At 41.3% G+C, this 14,578-nt stretch overlaps 1 protein-coding gene across 1 annotated transcript in view; it reads right to left on the bottom strand.

Moving 5' to 3' along the window:
• Window positions 1-1,318: 1,318 nt before the first annotated feature.
• The window catches only part of KCNMB4 (potassium calcium-activated channel subfamily M regulatory beta subunit 4), a gene marked incomplete at its 5' end in the record, with an annotated part of 78,103 nt that continues 64,843 nt past the window's right edge, over window positions 1,319-14,578 (bottom strand). The window contains one exon of the mRNA XM_006146178.3: window positions 1,319-1,848. Coding sequence (XP_006146240.1) covers window positions 1,680-1,848 — 169 coding nt within the window. The remainder of the gene's footprint in view (window positions 1,849-14,578) is intronic.

The following is a 14,578-nucleotide window of genomic DNA, read 5'->3' as shown; positions in this document are numbered from 1 at the left end:
CCAATTATGTTCTAAAATTAAGAAAAAGTTGATATGTAAACTAAATGCCAGAAAATCAGTGTTCCATTAATGTGTATCTTTTTTAGAAGCCTGTGCAAATAACTGAGGGGAATTTGCCCTTAAAGTCTGGTTTGTCTTTATTCTCGCAGAAACCTGTCTGAAGAATATCAGAAAAAAAAAAAAGCAAATTATGTCATTAGTCATTTTTCTACTAAAGATGTACATCTCACCTAAACAGAAGTTTGATTCTACATGATAAAAAAAAAATAGAACAAGTTTGCTATTTGCTGAGATTTGTGATGGTTATTTAGAATGCGAGTCTATACGCAGCTGCAAAGAACTATGGTCTCCTCCATGAACTTTGCTAAAGGCACAGCAAGCTCAGCAGCAGCAGTGGAGGTGGAGTGAGAGGGGTTGCCACACTGGGTTTGTCCACGCAAAGTGAAAAGCTGCAGCAATCTTCCTGTTTTAATACCCATAACATCAAGGCAAAGACAAAGGAAAGAAAAACGAAATGCTTGAAGTCATTTTGAACTTTTTTTTTTCTGACCAAAAGGAAGAAATGAAAACAGCATTTAACCAAGATGAAGAGTGTTCTTCACATCATGTACATTTTAGTGCACAGTTATAAAAAAATCACAAACACATCAAAAATAACATAACAGATGAATAAAGGAGCCCAATGCTCTGAGAGCTAAGACACGTCTCCTTCAGAGTCATCTCCCTCTCTTAAGATGTAATCTGGTGGGACCAGCAGTTAGCCTAATGGCTATGTTGCTGGACTCCCACGTAGTCAACCGTGGTTAGCGTCCCAGACCCAGTGGCTTAAAACTCATGCCAGGCGCGTGTGCATGTATGCCCAAGATCCCGAGAGGAGAATGGAGGAAAAGGGATTGCAGTGTGGCCATCCCCCCTGGGGGGTGATTTCTCGCTTTCTGTCTATCTGGCGAGCACACGCGCCCTATGGCAAAAAAACTCTCAAAAAAAAAAAAAAAGAGTAATCTGGTGAAAAATAAGGAATATGCACACAAGCAAGTGTTGGAGGATGTGTCTTCCCACCCTTTGAGGGTCCCTTGGTTAAGACATACACAAGTGACTAGAGAGAAATGTCAGTGCAGTATTTTCTTCAAGCAGGATTCAGAAGTACTCATTAATATTGGAACCTGAGGGTTATACAGTAAAGTCGAGACTTCCGTATCCTCCTTGTCAAATAAAAGTTTAATCTACCAGCATCAAATGGGACCCAGAAGGCCCTCCACTTCTTTTTTTTTTTTTTAAACCCTGGTATCCTAAGCATAAAAAAGGAAATAGAAAAGAACACAGAACCACTCTATTTTAATATTTTTAAGTAGCATAAATCATAATGGTTTGTATACTACACTGTACAAATAATATACTGGTACTTTCAAAAGAAAATGAGCTTCTTATAGGGTGTTCTGAAACGGTTACTCCATAAAGGTGAGAGCTTGACCCTTTAGCCATTGCTACGACACATGGAATACAAGCGAGGAGGTTCCAAGTCTTCCCATTCTGCCTGTTTCTGCTGCCACTGAAGGAGAGCCTCTCAGAGACCTGCTGTGGCCCCTTCTATATTCTGCACCAGGAGACTCGGGCTCTGCAGGTGCTCACACACCCATGAGTGCAGCTTCTGTGCTTCGCTTTCCATAAGCTTGCTCCCTTTAGGAGAACTTGCGCTTCTTCATGGCTTCTGCCTTGACTGCCAGGCTTTTGGCACAGATGGTCAGGACCACGATGAGAACGCCCACCACAAATGTCACCAGGGGCCAGAGGAAGCAATGCAGGAGGACAATCTCATCATGCGTGCGACGCAGGAGCACATCGTCTGGTCTGCAAGACAGGACAGAACAGGGCAGAAAGAGCAGTCAAAGGCCATACTCAACAGCCTGGAACCACACTTCCTTTCCTGCTCAAAGGGAGTAATCATCGCTGAAAGTGAAGACCAACCTCTGACTATAAATACTGTACTTGGTGCTTCAGAGCCATTATGACAAGTTTGGAGCTCTTGAATCAAAAAGTTAGTACAAATTTGCATATTGTTTGTAATATAATTTACATGTGGCAAAAAATGTCAAAAGTGTAGCAATCTCTTATACTATTATTTTCATCCATTTTAAGTTGCTTAATGTATTCCATTTTTCTCTTTTATCTTCTAATGTCTGTTGGTAAAGGAGCTTGAATCAATCTACTGAGGGGTAGATTGTCTCTCCAACAAACCCCAAAATAGAATTCAGCACCTAGATGAGACACAAATGCTCTTAATTCAGAAAAAAAAAATCAGCTAAAGTCACTGTTTGACTAAGGCAGAGGGAGAGATAGTGTAGCCCTCAGGTCAACTCAGCTTCACTTTATGAGCTAGAGGTTGATGATGGTTGAATTGAATGCATTTTTCCATGCTTCTGGGTGGAATTAGCCATCATTTTAAACCATTGACCACTTTCTTGGAAATTTGTAGCAATAGATTTCTCTCCTATCAATGCAAAGCTCTTTTTTTTTTGTTTTTCAATTCCTGCATTGGTTTCAATCACAGGAAGTGAAGACAAGATACACTCCACAAGCCATGATCTTTCTCCTTAGTCACTGGAGAGACATCAAAGGAATTTAGTTCTCATACGATAGGTTTTACATTTTACAAAATATTTCTTTTTCATCCACAGTAAGGTTTGTTTTCTTATACTAGGGTAGCTCTGCTTCCTTCAGGAAAAAAAAAGAAAATAATACAGAGTAATCAGTCAGAGGCCAAAGACAGTGCATTTAACAGAGAAGTGCATTCCTGAGGAGCACTCGTTGCTCATAGCTCTCATGATTCAGGACCTAGTTTCTCAGACAAAGGACGTTGGCTATTTCTCTTTTACCTACAGCAGAGCTGTCATGTGGCATCGACAGAAACAGGTTTGCAGACCAGTTTTGAAATTACAGGAATGCATTACATAACATTTTGGTCAGGGAAAGGCCGCATACATATCCTACTACAGACCCGTAAGAGTATAGCGGAGCTAAAAAATTCCTACGATCTAGTGATGTCATGGCTGTAAATGCTGTAGCACAATGCACGACTCGTGTTTGTGGTGATGCTGGTGTAAAGAGACCTACTGCATTACCGTCTGTGTACGAGTACCAGTCACAGTGGCAGAGGCAAGAGGGCACTGCAGGGTGATACTGCAGCCACATGGAAGCCAGGCCCAGTTTGGATCCTGGGTCAACCTGAACCTGCCAGGCATGCATATGTACACGTGTGATCCTGGCTGGCTAGAAGGCTGTGGAAAGGATAGTGGCACAGCGAGGCCACTGAGGGTATCTGCCTCTCTCTCTCTCATAAAAGAAATAAACTTCTTTTAAAAAGTAGAGGGCACACAATTACGTAGCATGCCTAATACTTGATAATAATTAGTGACTATGTTACTGGTTTATGTATTTACTGTATCTTATAGTGTATTCATTCTATTTTTTTTTAATTCACTGTAAAATAGTGTACTGTAGAAGCTTCACACATCTCATACTCACTGCATTTCTTGATTGCATGATTTTCTCTTGTGCTTAATTTAGTCTTGTGATGTTTTGTTCAGTATGGACCTTCCAATTGGACAAGATGTGGAGGTGGAAGACTGTGCTACTGATGACCGGAGCCAGTGTAGGCCTAGGCGAATGTGTGTGTGTGTTTCTTAGTTTTAAACAAAACGTTAAAATTTTAAAAATAAATAAATAAATAAATTTTCCAGTAGAAAAGCTCATAAAGATATTCACAAAAAGCAATTTTTAAATTCAAGCTGTACAATGTCTTTGTGTTTTAAGATAAATGTTACTGCAAAGGACTCAAAAAAAGTAAAAATAAAGTAAAAATGTTAGAGCACGGTAAGCTAAATTAAGTTGTTATTATAGAAAGAAAAATGTCTTCTTATACATTCAGTGTAGCATAAGTGTGTAGTGTTGATGAAGTCTACAGTAGGGTAAAATAATGTCTTAAATATTCACTCACCACTCACTCACTGACCTCACACCACTCCTAGTCCTGCAAGCCCTATTCACTGAGATTGCCCTACCCAGGTGCACTTTTGGTTTTTTTTAAGTTCACTTTTCTGATTGTTCCATGAGAGAGAGACACAGACAGATAGATACCCCCAAAAGGGTCCCCACCCCAAGTTCCAACCAGCCTGGATCATGAACACACACGTGCATATCTGGCACACGTAAGGAGGTCCTGGGATGCAGACCCAGATCTTCCCTATGGGTCACACGCGCACATACATAGGCTTTTGCAATAGGGTGCATGTGCTTACCAGAGAGACAGAGACAGTGAGAGGGAAAGTGAGAAATCACTCCCCAGGGAGGATGGCCATTCTGCAATCTCTTCTCCTCCTGGGATTTTGGGCACACACATGTACCTGGTGTGAGTTTCAAGCTGCCCGGTCCAGAACTCAACCTGCAGTCGACCATGTGGGAGTGCAGTGCCTTGGTCACTATGCCACCTGCTGGCTCCCCACCTTTGCTATGTTCAGATATGTTTAAACACACAGAACCAGAATGCTATAATCGCCTGGAGTATTCCGTACAGTAACGTGCTGTATAGGCTGTGGCCTATGAGCCACAGGCTACAGCATATGACAGCACAGGTGTGAGGTAGGATATACCAGCTATGCTCTTTGGCATATGCACTTTGAAGCAACCAGAAAGGACACATTTCTCAAAACATATCCCCACTGTGCATAACCCTTGCATTTCTTTTCCTTTGGTATATAATCTAATTTCAAGTATTACACAGTATGTGAGGTATAAATTGGCATGTTAGTCCATAATATTTCAGTTAAGATTTATATTAAGTAAATGCAAAGTCATTGTAACAATTAGGCAAAAATCATCCCAACTTGCAGAAATAATCCTTTTTCAGAATTCTTGTAGCAACAACTGTCTTCAAGACTTGTGCTACCATTAACTTGTGTCTGTGTTTATGCATGTATGTATGCATGCATGCATGTGTGTGTGTGTGTGTGTATAGGTATGGTAGCATTAACTTGTGTTATGAATATATAGGTATGTGTGTGTGTGTGTGTGTGTGTGTGTGTATACATATAGCTATCCTTTCTTCCTGTAAGGCCCACTAGGGCCATGAGTTTCTCACTGCCTGGTACTCCGTACATAGTTGCTGCTAAATAGCTGTTTGCTGCTGATGAAGAGGAGCCTGCTGCTGTTGCAGCCATATTATCCATGCAAATTTTCAAAAAAGCCTCCATGCCTGGAGTCAGGGCATGGGACAGTCAGAGTCACATGTTAGGACTTTGAAATCTTCTGCCCAGCACTGCCATGATTCTTTTCCCGGCTACAGGTGCTCACAGCCAATAGACTCTTCTACTTAACCATACAAGGGAAGGCAGATGCTCTCTCAGGATTATCTTTCTGTCCTACTGGTCTGCTCCTCCAGAATCTATTGGTATAAAGATGAGCCCTAGATTCTTCTTCGAAAGGCATAAGGGTGTAGAACTATGTGAGGTAATTAATACTACTGAACTGTGCACTTGAAAATGGTTAAAATTGTAAAAAAAGAAAAGGAGGGAGAGAATGGATGGGGAACCAAGATTGTTACCACTACTTTAATAACCGTTTGTGCAATTTCCATAGGTAATATGTTTTTGCAATTAATTTTCTAGTAAAATGCTCCAGTATGGATCCTCTTTTGTCGTCCCTTTCTAGTCACTACTACTGATACTTAATCCTTTACCACAATATTGTACACTCCAGGTAGAAAAATCGCTCAGATAAGGGTGGTTGGAACTTCTATAGATACTTTATGAAGTACAGCTGGAAGACATGTGCTGAAAAAGACATGTACTGAGTAAAAAGGAGAGACAACAATAAAAAAGAAAATGCTGGACTAAGATAATTTGTTTTTCTTTTCTTTTTCTTTTTTTGGAGAGGTTTTTGCTATAGGGTGCGTGCACTCACCAGAAAGACAGAGAGAGACAGAATGTAAGCACGAAATCACCCCCCAGGGGGATGGCCACACCACAATCCCTTCTCCTCCATTCTCCTCTCAGGATCTTGGGCATGCATCCACACACGCCCAGCATGAGTTTAAGCCACCGGATCGGGGACTCGAACCATGGTTGGCTACAGGGGAGTCCAGCGACCCAGCCATTACGCTAACTGCTGGTCTTGAGATATTTGTTTTATTCCCCCTACAGAGAGCACATGTGTTCACAAGAGACAGAAAGAGAGAGGGGAGCGGGGGGAAGGAGAAAACACTGGCCATGGGGCACGGCCAGGCTGCAATCCCTTCTCCTTTGTCTCTCCCTCCTTTCAAGCAAGCACACGTGTCCAGTGTGTTTCTCAAGCCACAGGGTCCAGACTCAAACTACACAATCAGCCACGTGGGATCCAGCTGCTTTAACCATCATACCCACTGACTGGCCCTAGATGCTTGCTCTATTCAGAAACTTCTTGGCATTCCACCTTCTGCAAGAGCCTTGGAGCAAAACTTTAATGTTTCAAATGACAAAACAATATTGTTCACTTTGGGTTAGTCATGCTGAATTTGTAATTGCTTGAAAAGCCTTCCTCAAGGTAGAAATATCATATACAAATGTATGCATTTCTTTGAAAATAATTCATGTCTGTTTCCATCTCATGCAGCTCTAAGGTGTCCCTAGTCTCATTCAATAGGGAAAATTTATTTCTCTCTGCACAGCAAACCTTAAGTTCATCATTCTAACACATGATTTACTGAGATAATCTCTAACTTGTTCCTTACGTTCCAATTAAAGTCTGACTCATTCAAACTAGAGTTGTAGTGTCTTAGTTGAAGGCACTCCCTTGCCTCAGTTTCCTCCCATTTTATCAGACAGACAACTGTCAGATAATTCAGCTAAGGGTTTGGGCTTAGAATTTGGTTGTCCCTGGGTCAGGGCACAACTATCATAAGAGAAGGGCTGCAAGTACCCTTAGAAAAGGGTTGGCACTACCCTGGGTGAAGCTTTGAAAGTATATTGTCATCAGGCCAGACCCGCAGTGCAGTGGGTAAGGTGGCTGGATCCCATATGGCTGACCATGGTTCGAATTTCAGCACCACTAGCTTGAAAAACATGCTGGGCATGTGTGCATGTGCACCCCAAATCCTGACGGGATGGAGAAATGGAGGAGAAGGGACTGCAGTGTGACATGCCCCATTGAAGGGTGGGTTTCCCCTCTCTCTCTTTCTCTGGAAAACTCTGGGATGATTCTAATATACACATAAGTTTAAAAGCATTGTATAACACAAAGTTTCATTAGTTAAAAAGAAATATGAAGCATAAAATGATTTACCTGGCTATTTCCAAAACTGCCTAATGGACACTTAAGTTAAGGCCATTTTCATGGCCTCTGCATACTTTTGTGCAGGGTGTGCCCTCTGTAAAGGTATCCTGGATGAGACAGGAGGAGAGCTGGGGGTGGAAGGATGGGGTAGAAATACAGAGTATGCAGAAAGGCACCCCACAGGCTAGAAGCAGTACTAGTCCTGCCAAATTGCTCACCAAATGGGAGTTTTTCTATCTCACAGTGCTTGTTCTGTTGGCTTTGGGGAGAGGAAACGGTGACCCCCCTCCTTTTTTTTAATGAGATGGAAATTTTCTAAACGTAACCAGTTCATGTAAAACTCTAAACTGGATTACAATTTGTGTCATATGATGGTCCCTGTAGTAATCAAAAGACAAGATGGCCCACTTCAAAGTGCTCTCTCCATGAGAGCCTACAGAAAATAGAAGTCTTTCTAGATTTATTACCATAGGTACATTTTGTTTATCGGAGAAGAGAATTTTTGTTTTCATGCGGGCTGCTGGAAGGTTAGACATTTGGCCCATCTCTGCCAGATGATATGACATTCTTGAGGCAATCACACTGCCAATGCCTTGCCTTTTTTCCCCCTCATACATTTCTAATTTACTTTACCTTGCTAAAGCCTCTCAGTCTTTCGAGGACTTATTAAGCCCTTCTTAAGAGTGCATAAATCAAGAATCGTTATTTACATATTAGGTATACAATGAACCATAGGAACTTTTTCAGTTATCAAGATTTACCCATATTTTTATGAGAAATAATATATCCTTTTGGGAATTTTGCATTTACATTTTTTTGATGACATCTTAAAGTCTAAAAACAGTTCATCATTATCATAATCATAAAATAATCCTGCAGGTTTTATTTCTATCCAGTATCCCAGGCCTATGGTATAATAGCATAGCCAAATGATAACCAAAATAAAATGACCTCATCTTCCAACTCTTTTTTTTTTTTTAAGAGGTTTTTGCTTGCCAAATGATAACCAAAATAAAATGACCTCATCTTCCAACTTTTTTTTTTTAAGAGGTTTTTGCTATAGGGCACGTGCGCTCGCCAGAAAGAGAGAGACAGAGAGACAGAAAGCAAGAAATCACCCTCCAAGAGAGTTGGCCAGACCGCAATCCCTTCTCCTCCATTCTCCTCTCGGGATCTTGGGCACACATGCACACATGCCCAGCTTGAGTTTAAGCCACCGGGTCCAGGACTTGAACTGCAGTAGACTACATGGGAGTTCAGTGACATAGCCATTACATTAACTGCTGGTCCCTCATCTTCCAACTCTTTTGAATAGGCACTATCTAGCTTTGCTTTAAGTTGTATTTATTATTTATAACACAGTCCACTTTTTTTTTTTTTTTTCTGAGAGAGCTTCTGCTTTAGGGCACACGCGCTCACTGAAGAGACAGAAAGAGACAGAGACAGAAAGTGAGAAATCGACCCCTGGAGGGGATGGTCACACCACAATCCCTTCTCCTCCATTATCCTCTTGGGATTTTGGGCACACATGCAGACGTGCCCGTGTAAGTTTTAGGCTGCTGAGTCCAGGACTCAAAAAGTGGTCTACCACATGGGAGTCCAGTGCTTTAATCACTATGCCACCTGGTGGCCCCATATGGTCTGGTTTTTAAAAAAATCTGAACTAGAAGCCATTCCAAAATGTGGTAGTTAAGCACTGGGAGCCAGATCGCACATGTCCAACTGCAGTTTACTGCTCAGAAGCTTGAGAAACATGTCAGGCACACTTGCATGGTGCCCGAGACCCTCACGAGATAGAGAAATGGAGGAAAAGGATTGTGGTATGACTATGTCTCGGTAGGGTGTGCACCTCTCTCTCTCTCTCTCTCTCTCTCTCTCTCTCTAGTGAGCATGCGTACCTTCTGGCAATTAAAAAAAAAAAGAGGGCAAAAACGTCAGAAATACTTAATTATAAAAACAAAGTTCTTAAGTAAAATAAAATTCTTAATCTGACAGAAAAGAGCAAGTACCATGTAATTAGGATGGGGAAAGAAAAATTAAAGTCCAGGCTAAGAAATGCTACTGAGGGACCAGCAGTTAGCGTAATGGCTATGTCGGTGGACTCCCACATAGTCGACCGCGGTTCAAGTCCCGGACCTGGTGGCCTCAACTCATGCTGGGTGTATGTGTGTGCATGCCCAAGATCCCGAGAGGAGAATGGAGGAGAAGGCATTGCAGCATGGCCATCCCCCTGGGGGGGGATTTCTCGCTTTCTGTCTCTCAGTCTGTCTGTCTGTCTGGCGAGCCCACGTGCCCTATAGCAAAAACCTCTCCAAAAAAAAAAAAAAAAAGAAATGCTACTGGGACCAGCAGCTGGCATAATGGCTATATCACTGGACTCCTATGTAGTTGATTGTGGTTCAAGTCCGGGACCTGGTGGCCTCAACTCATGCTGGGTGTATGTGTGTGCATGCCCAAGATCCCGAGAGAGGAGAATGAAGAAAGAACCCCCATACTTTCTATCTGTCTCTTTTTGGCGAGTGCACACACCCTATACAAAAACCTCTCAAAAGAAAAAAAGAAAGAAAAAAAGCTACTACCTTAAACCTAAGTGATCTGAGGCTCCTGGCACCTAAGGAAGAAAGAATCATGATGACTTCCCCAACTGCCATTAGATAAGAAAAGGAAAAACAATGACCCCATAAAACAAATAAGCTTTTGCTAGGGCTACCCTCGAAAAGTAATCACTTTGCCTACATTTTTATATAAAGTCATCTGTGTAACACACTTAACTTTCTAAAAGGTTTATTTACTTCTTTCATGTGAGAGAGAAAGAGAAAAACAGGTACTCCCAACAGGATCTTTGGGCTGCAGTCCAAGCTCAGTTTCAGCCAGTCTCGATCAGGGGCAAAGATTTCAAAAGACTTTTTTTTTTTTTAACTAAAAGATGTTAAAGATTGGCTAATAAAAATGCTAAACTTGGTTTGGCATATTTAAGCTGTCTTATCAAGAGTGTGTCTAGTTGGCTCTCTGAAGCAACTTTAAGACTTTGCCAAGAGAAGAGAAACGCATGCTTGCCTGCGACCATGGGAAAACATGTGAACAGCGAATCTAGAAGTTACATCAAGGTATGTTATAGATTACAGCGGAAATCCAGGAGCCAGAACACAGAGAACCTCTGTACAAACTGGGCTTTATGTTAAAGCTCTTAACTGTGCGGACCCACTCGGAATCCCAGAGGTGGTATAGAGATTGTTTAAAACTGAAGATGTTTGAGATTTAATAGATGCTGAAAGAACTCTTCTCAGAGTTCCCATTATATGAGCAACTTCTGGGATAGCAGCGACCATAAATCCCCTCTCCAGGGAGGGTTTTATGGCCATAAAGAAGACAGAAAGACCACTCATACCTGTAAAACATACATTATTGCAAACTTGTTCTCCTAAAAACCCATTTGTTGTCCCGAAAAAAATCCATATATCCTCCGTATAGGCGACCTCTCTTTCCTCTCCCTTTCCCCTACTAAGTTAGGAAAAAGCCCTGGTCTACTAAATTTGTTACTTCTTTTTCATAAAGCCCCTGTGCACATAAAAAATAGGAACATCAATAACATGTATATGTCTTTTCTTCTATTAATTTATCTTCTGTCAGTTGAATTTACAGGCCCCAGTCATTAAACCTGAAAGAGTAAAGTGGTTTTTTTGTTTGTTTTTGTCCCCCCCCCTTACACTATTATGAGCCTATTTTTGCTGACTAGAGTCTAGCAATAATATTGTGATAAAGGCTTTTAAAAGCTTTGGAAGTATTACATCAACATCATGGCTTTTTTCCACAGACAGATCCTAGCTACAGATGAAAGGCTGATTATAGATCGACAGTGTTATGACTATCCTTACATTTTTTTCCCCCTTAACTGTTTTCTCCAAGTAGGTTATCTTAGAGTAGTAATGTTTAATTATACACGACTTGCTCTGTTCTTCCTGGAGAAAATTAAGCCTCAAACCTGCAGTTTCTAGAAGGAAAAAGTTGCACTCAGCTTGGCAGGATATCTAGCAAATTGAAAAGTGTGTCATCTTGAAGCAATAAGGGACTGAATTAACTATAAACAGGAGAAATTATACTTAAGTCCAGCCTGATGGAAAGACCTAAACAGCTTTTGCAAGCATAGGGCAGCATTTCAGAACAGAACCTGGATTTAGATAAACCCAGATTTGAGTATGGGCTTTATAGCTTGCTAGTATGTGATCGTGACAAAAATACTTAATCTTTCAAAGTCTTAGTTTTGTCATCTGTAGAATGAGAAAAGTAATATATACCTTACTCCTGTGAAGTAAATGAGATATATGTGAGGCAATGGGTGAGGTATCCGTCTAAGAGTGAGGAATCAACAAAAGGCAGTAATGATCATGATTATCATTCCAAATGTGGCACTCACAACTTAGCAAATGATTTTAAAATGTTGGCCAGAACATATATTTTCCCCATATCTTCTTCAGTTGAACACTGTCATGGTAAAGTCATAGGCAATACCTTTGACCAAATTAAAATAAAAGGTCTTCATTTCCTCTCACCCTCCTTCATCTCTAAGAGTCATCATTCCAGTCCAGTACAGGCAGGCTTAAAGGCAGCAAGGTGAGGAAACAGAATAGGTTTAACAAGCAAGTGATTACTTTTAACTATAATATATGCATCTTGGATGGAAATAGGCAAGAAAAAAAATTCAGTAACACTAGGCCCTTGATTAGAAACACAAATAAAAGTTATACTCTAAATTTATCCCACAAACCATTATTTAATAGCATTAAATTAGTTTGGCATCTGGACTTGGCAAACATTTTCTTACTGATTAAGATGTATGTCCTGGAAGCAGCAGATGGTGTAATGGTTACATTGCTGGACTCCCATATAGTCGACCACGGTGCATGTCCTAGACCTGGCAGTTTAAACACGCCGGGCTCATGAGTGTGAGTGCCCAAAATCCCAAGAGGAGAATGGAGAAGGGACTGCAGCATGGCCAGACCCCTCCTGGGGTGGGGGTGTGATTTCTCACTTTCTCTCTGTCTCTCTGGCAAGCGCATGTGCCCTTCAGCAAAAATTTCTCAAAAAGATTAAAGCAAAGAAAAAGTTATGTGCACCTACAGATGCAGCCCAGATCTTCTAAAGTCCAGGCCTGGGAAAACCACCACAGCTCTATGCTCTATCACTATTTTTAAGGTTGTCTTCACACAGTGTGGCCACTGACTTTTATACATCTGAGTGTGTAAGTGATCCTCACTGACACCATCTCTGTGCCCCTCCATTCTCAGCTGCATTTCAAAGTTATTCGGTACTATCCTTGAGCAGGAGTTTCTTTTCTGAGTACCTGGGCAGTCACTCATTCAGACACCCAAAGAAACAGCTCCAGCCACTGGTCTTTACAAGGCCAAGGCTCTTAGATCTATAGCCTCAAGACTTCCCTGCAGATAACTCGTTTCCCTTATCCTTAGCAGTAGGGAAGCTGGGGCCAGAAGTGGCATGGTGGTTAGGGTGCTGGACTCCCACATGGCCGACCTCACACTGAGTCCTGGAACTGGTGGCTTGTTTTCTCATTTTCTCCTCTCTCTCTCTCTCTCTCTCTCTCTCTCTCTCACTCTCTGGTGCACAAATGTGCACTAAAGCAAATTAAATGATAATAAATAAAACAAATAATTCTTAAAAAGAAAAAAAGTAGGTAAGCTACCGACCTTCGATCTTCTAACCCCAAACACTCATGCTTTCCTCCATAGTTTGTCAGCAAGCTCTTTTTTTGGAGAGGTTTTTGCTATAGGGCGCGTGGGCTCACCAGAAAGACAGAGACAGACAGAGAGACAGAAAGTGAGAAATTGCCTCCCACGGGGTATGGGCACGCCACAGTCCTTTCTCCTCCATTCGCCTCTCAGGATCTTGGGAATGCACACACATGCGCCTGGCATGAATTTAAGCCACTGGGTCCAGGACTTGAACGGCAATCAACTACATGGGAGTCCAGCAACACAGCCAGTAGGCCAACTGCTGGTCCCTGTCAGTAAGCTCTTTAAGGGAGGAGGTAAAGTAGAGCAGAGAAGCATAATACAGCAGTGGGGCAGCAGCTGTGGAGGCCCGAGAAGCTGCAGCTAAGATGGGGGCCTGACCTGGCTACAGGGTGGCGGTAGCGGTGCAGGGTAAGTAAAGAGTACAGCTGTCACTGATCTTTATACTGCTGCTTTGTGAGTTACCTTCCAAAGGGAACTTGTATCAAATCCTCTTAGGAATCATCTGCTTTGTTTCTCAGTCTCAGAGCATAGTCAGACAACACCTGTTTGTTATCCAAACTGATTTTGTTTTTGGTAAAAGATTTTGTCTTAGGGCATATGCACTTGCCAGAGAGAGAGAAGACACAAAGAGGGGAAAATGAGAAATCATCCTCTAGGAGGGATGGCCATTCCCCTCTATTCTCCTCCTGGGATCTTGGGCATGAATGAACAAATATCCACTGTGATTTTCAATCCACTGGATCCAGGACTCAAACCATGGTCAGCCATGTGTGAGTCCAGCGATGCAATGCAACCACTACACCATCTGCTGGCCCCACCATCCTGATTCTTAAAACCCTGACAATGAGATACCTCTTAGGGACAATTCCTGTCTGTGCTGTCTCCTGAGTTCTCAGGAAAAAAAAGGGGAATTTTCACGACTTGCAAACCAAAAGGATGCTTATGACTTGGTCTTTTAAAAACAAAAAAACAAAACAAAACAATGAATCCATTTTGTTCTTTTTTTTTTTTTTTTTTGAGAGGTTTTTGCTGTAGGGCTATATATGCAATTATATGATTTTCAACTATAAATAGTAATTAAAAAATAAAGTTTTTAATGAAATAGTTACCACTGAAATTAAGTAGTCTGCTAGTTCATGGTGATCAAATAATGAGGCTCTGCAAACAGACAATTATAAACATTATAATTAAAGTATATTGATATAAGCATAAATTTATAAAATATATGAAATAAAACTGCTATATTCCTAAAGCTAATTTAACTAGTCGTTGAATAACATTATAAAATGTTAGAGAATTAGAAACTTTAAAAATGTATAATTGGGGTGGCAGGTGGCATAGTGGTTAAGGTCACTGGACTTTCACATGGCTGACTATGGTTTGAATCCCAGACCTGGAGGGTTGCTTTCTCACTTTCCCTCTCTTTCTCTCTCACACTCTGTCCCTCTCTGGTCAAATTAAAATAAATAAAGTTAAATAAAATAGTTCTTTAAAAAATTATAAATCCTTTGTTGTTCTTCCATTGA

This window comes from Tupaia chinensis, unplaced genomic scaffold, assembly GCF_000334495.1.
Source record: "Tupaia chinensis unplaced genomic scaffold, TupChi_1.0 Scaffold000168_1, whole genome shotgun sequence".
NCBI lineage: Eukaryota > Metazoa > Chordata > Mammalia > Scandentia > Tupaiidae > Tupaia > Tupaia belangeri.
Note: the sequence above shows the minus strand (reverse complement) of the source record. Positions and strands in the feature narration are given on the sequence as shown.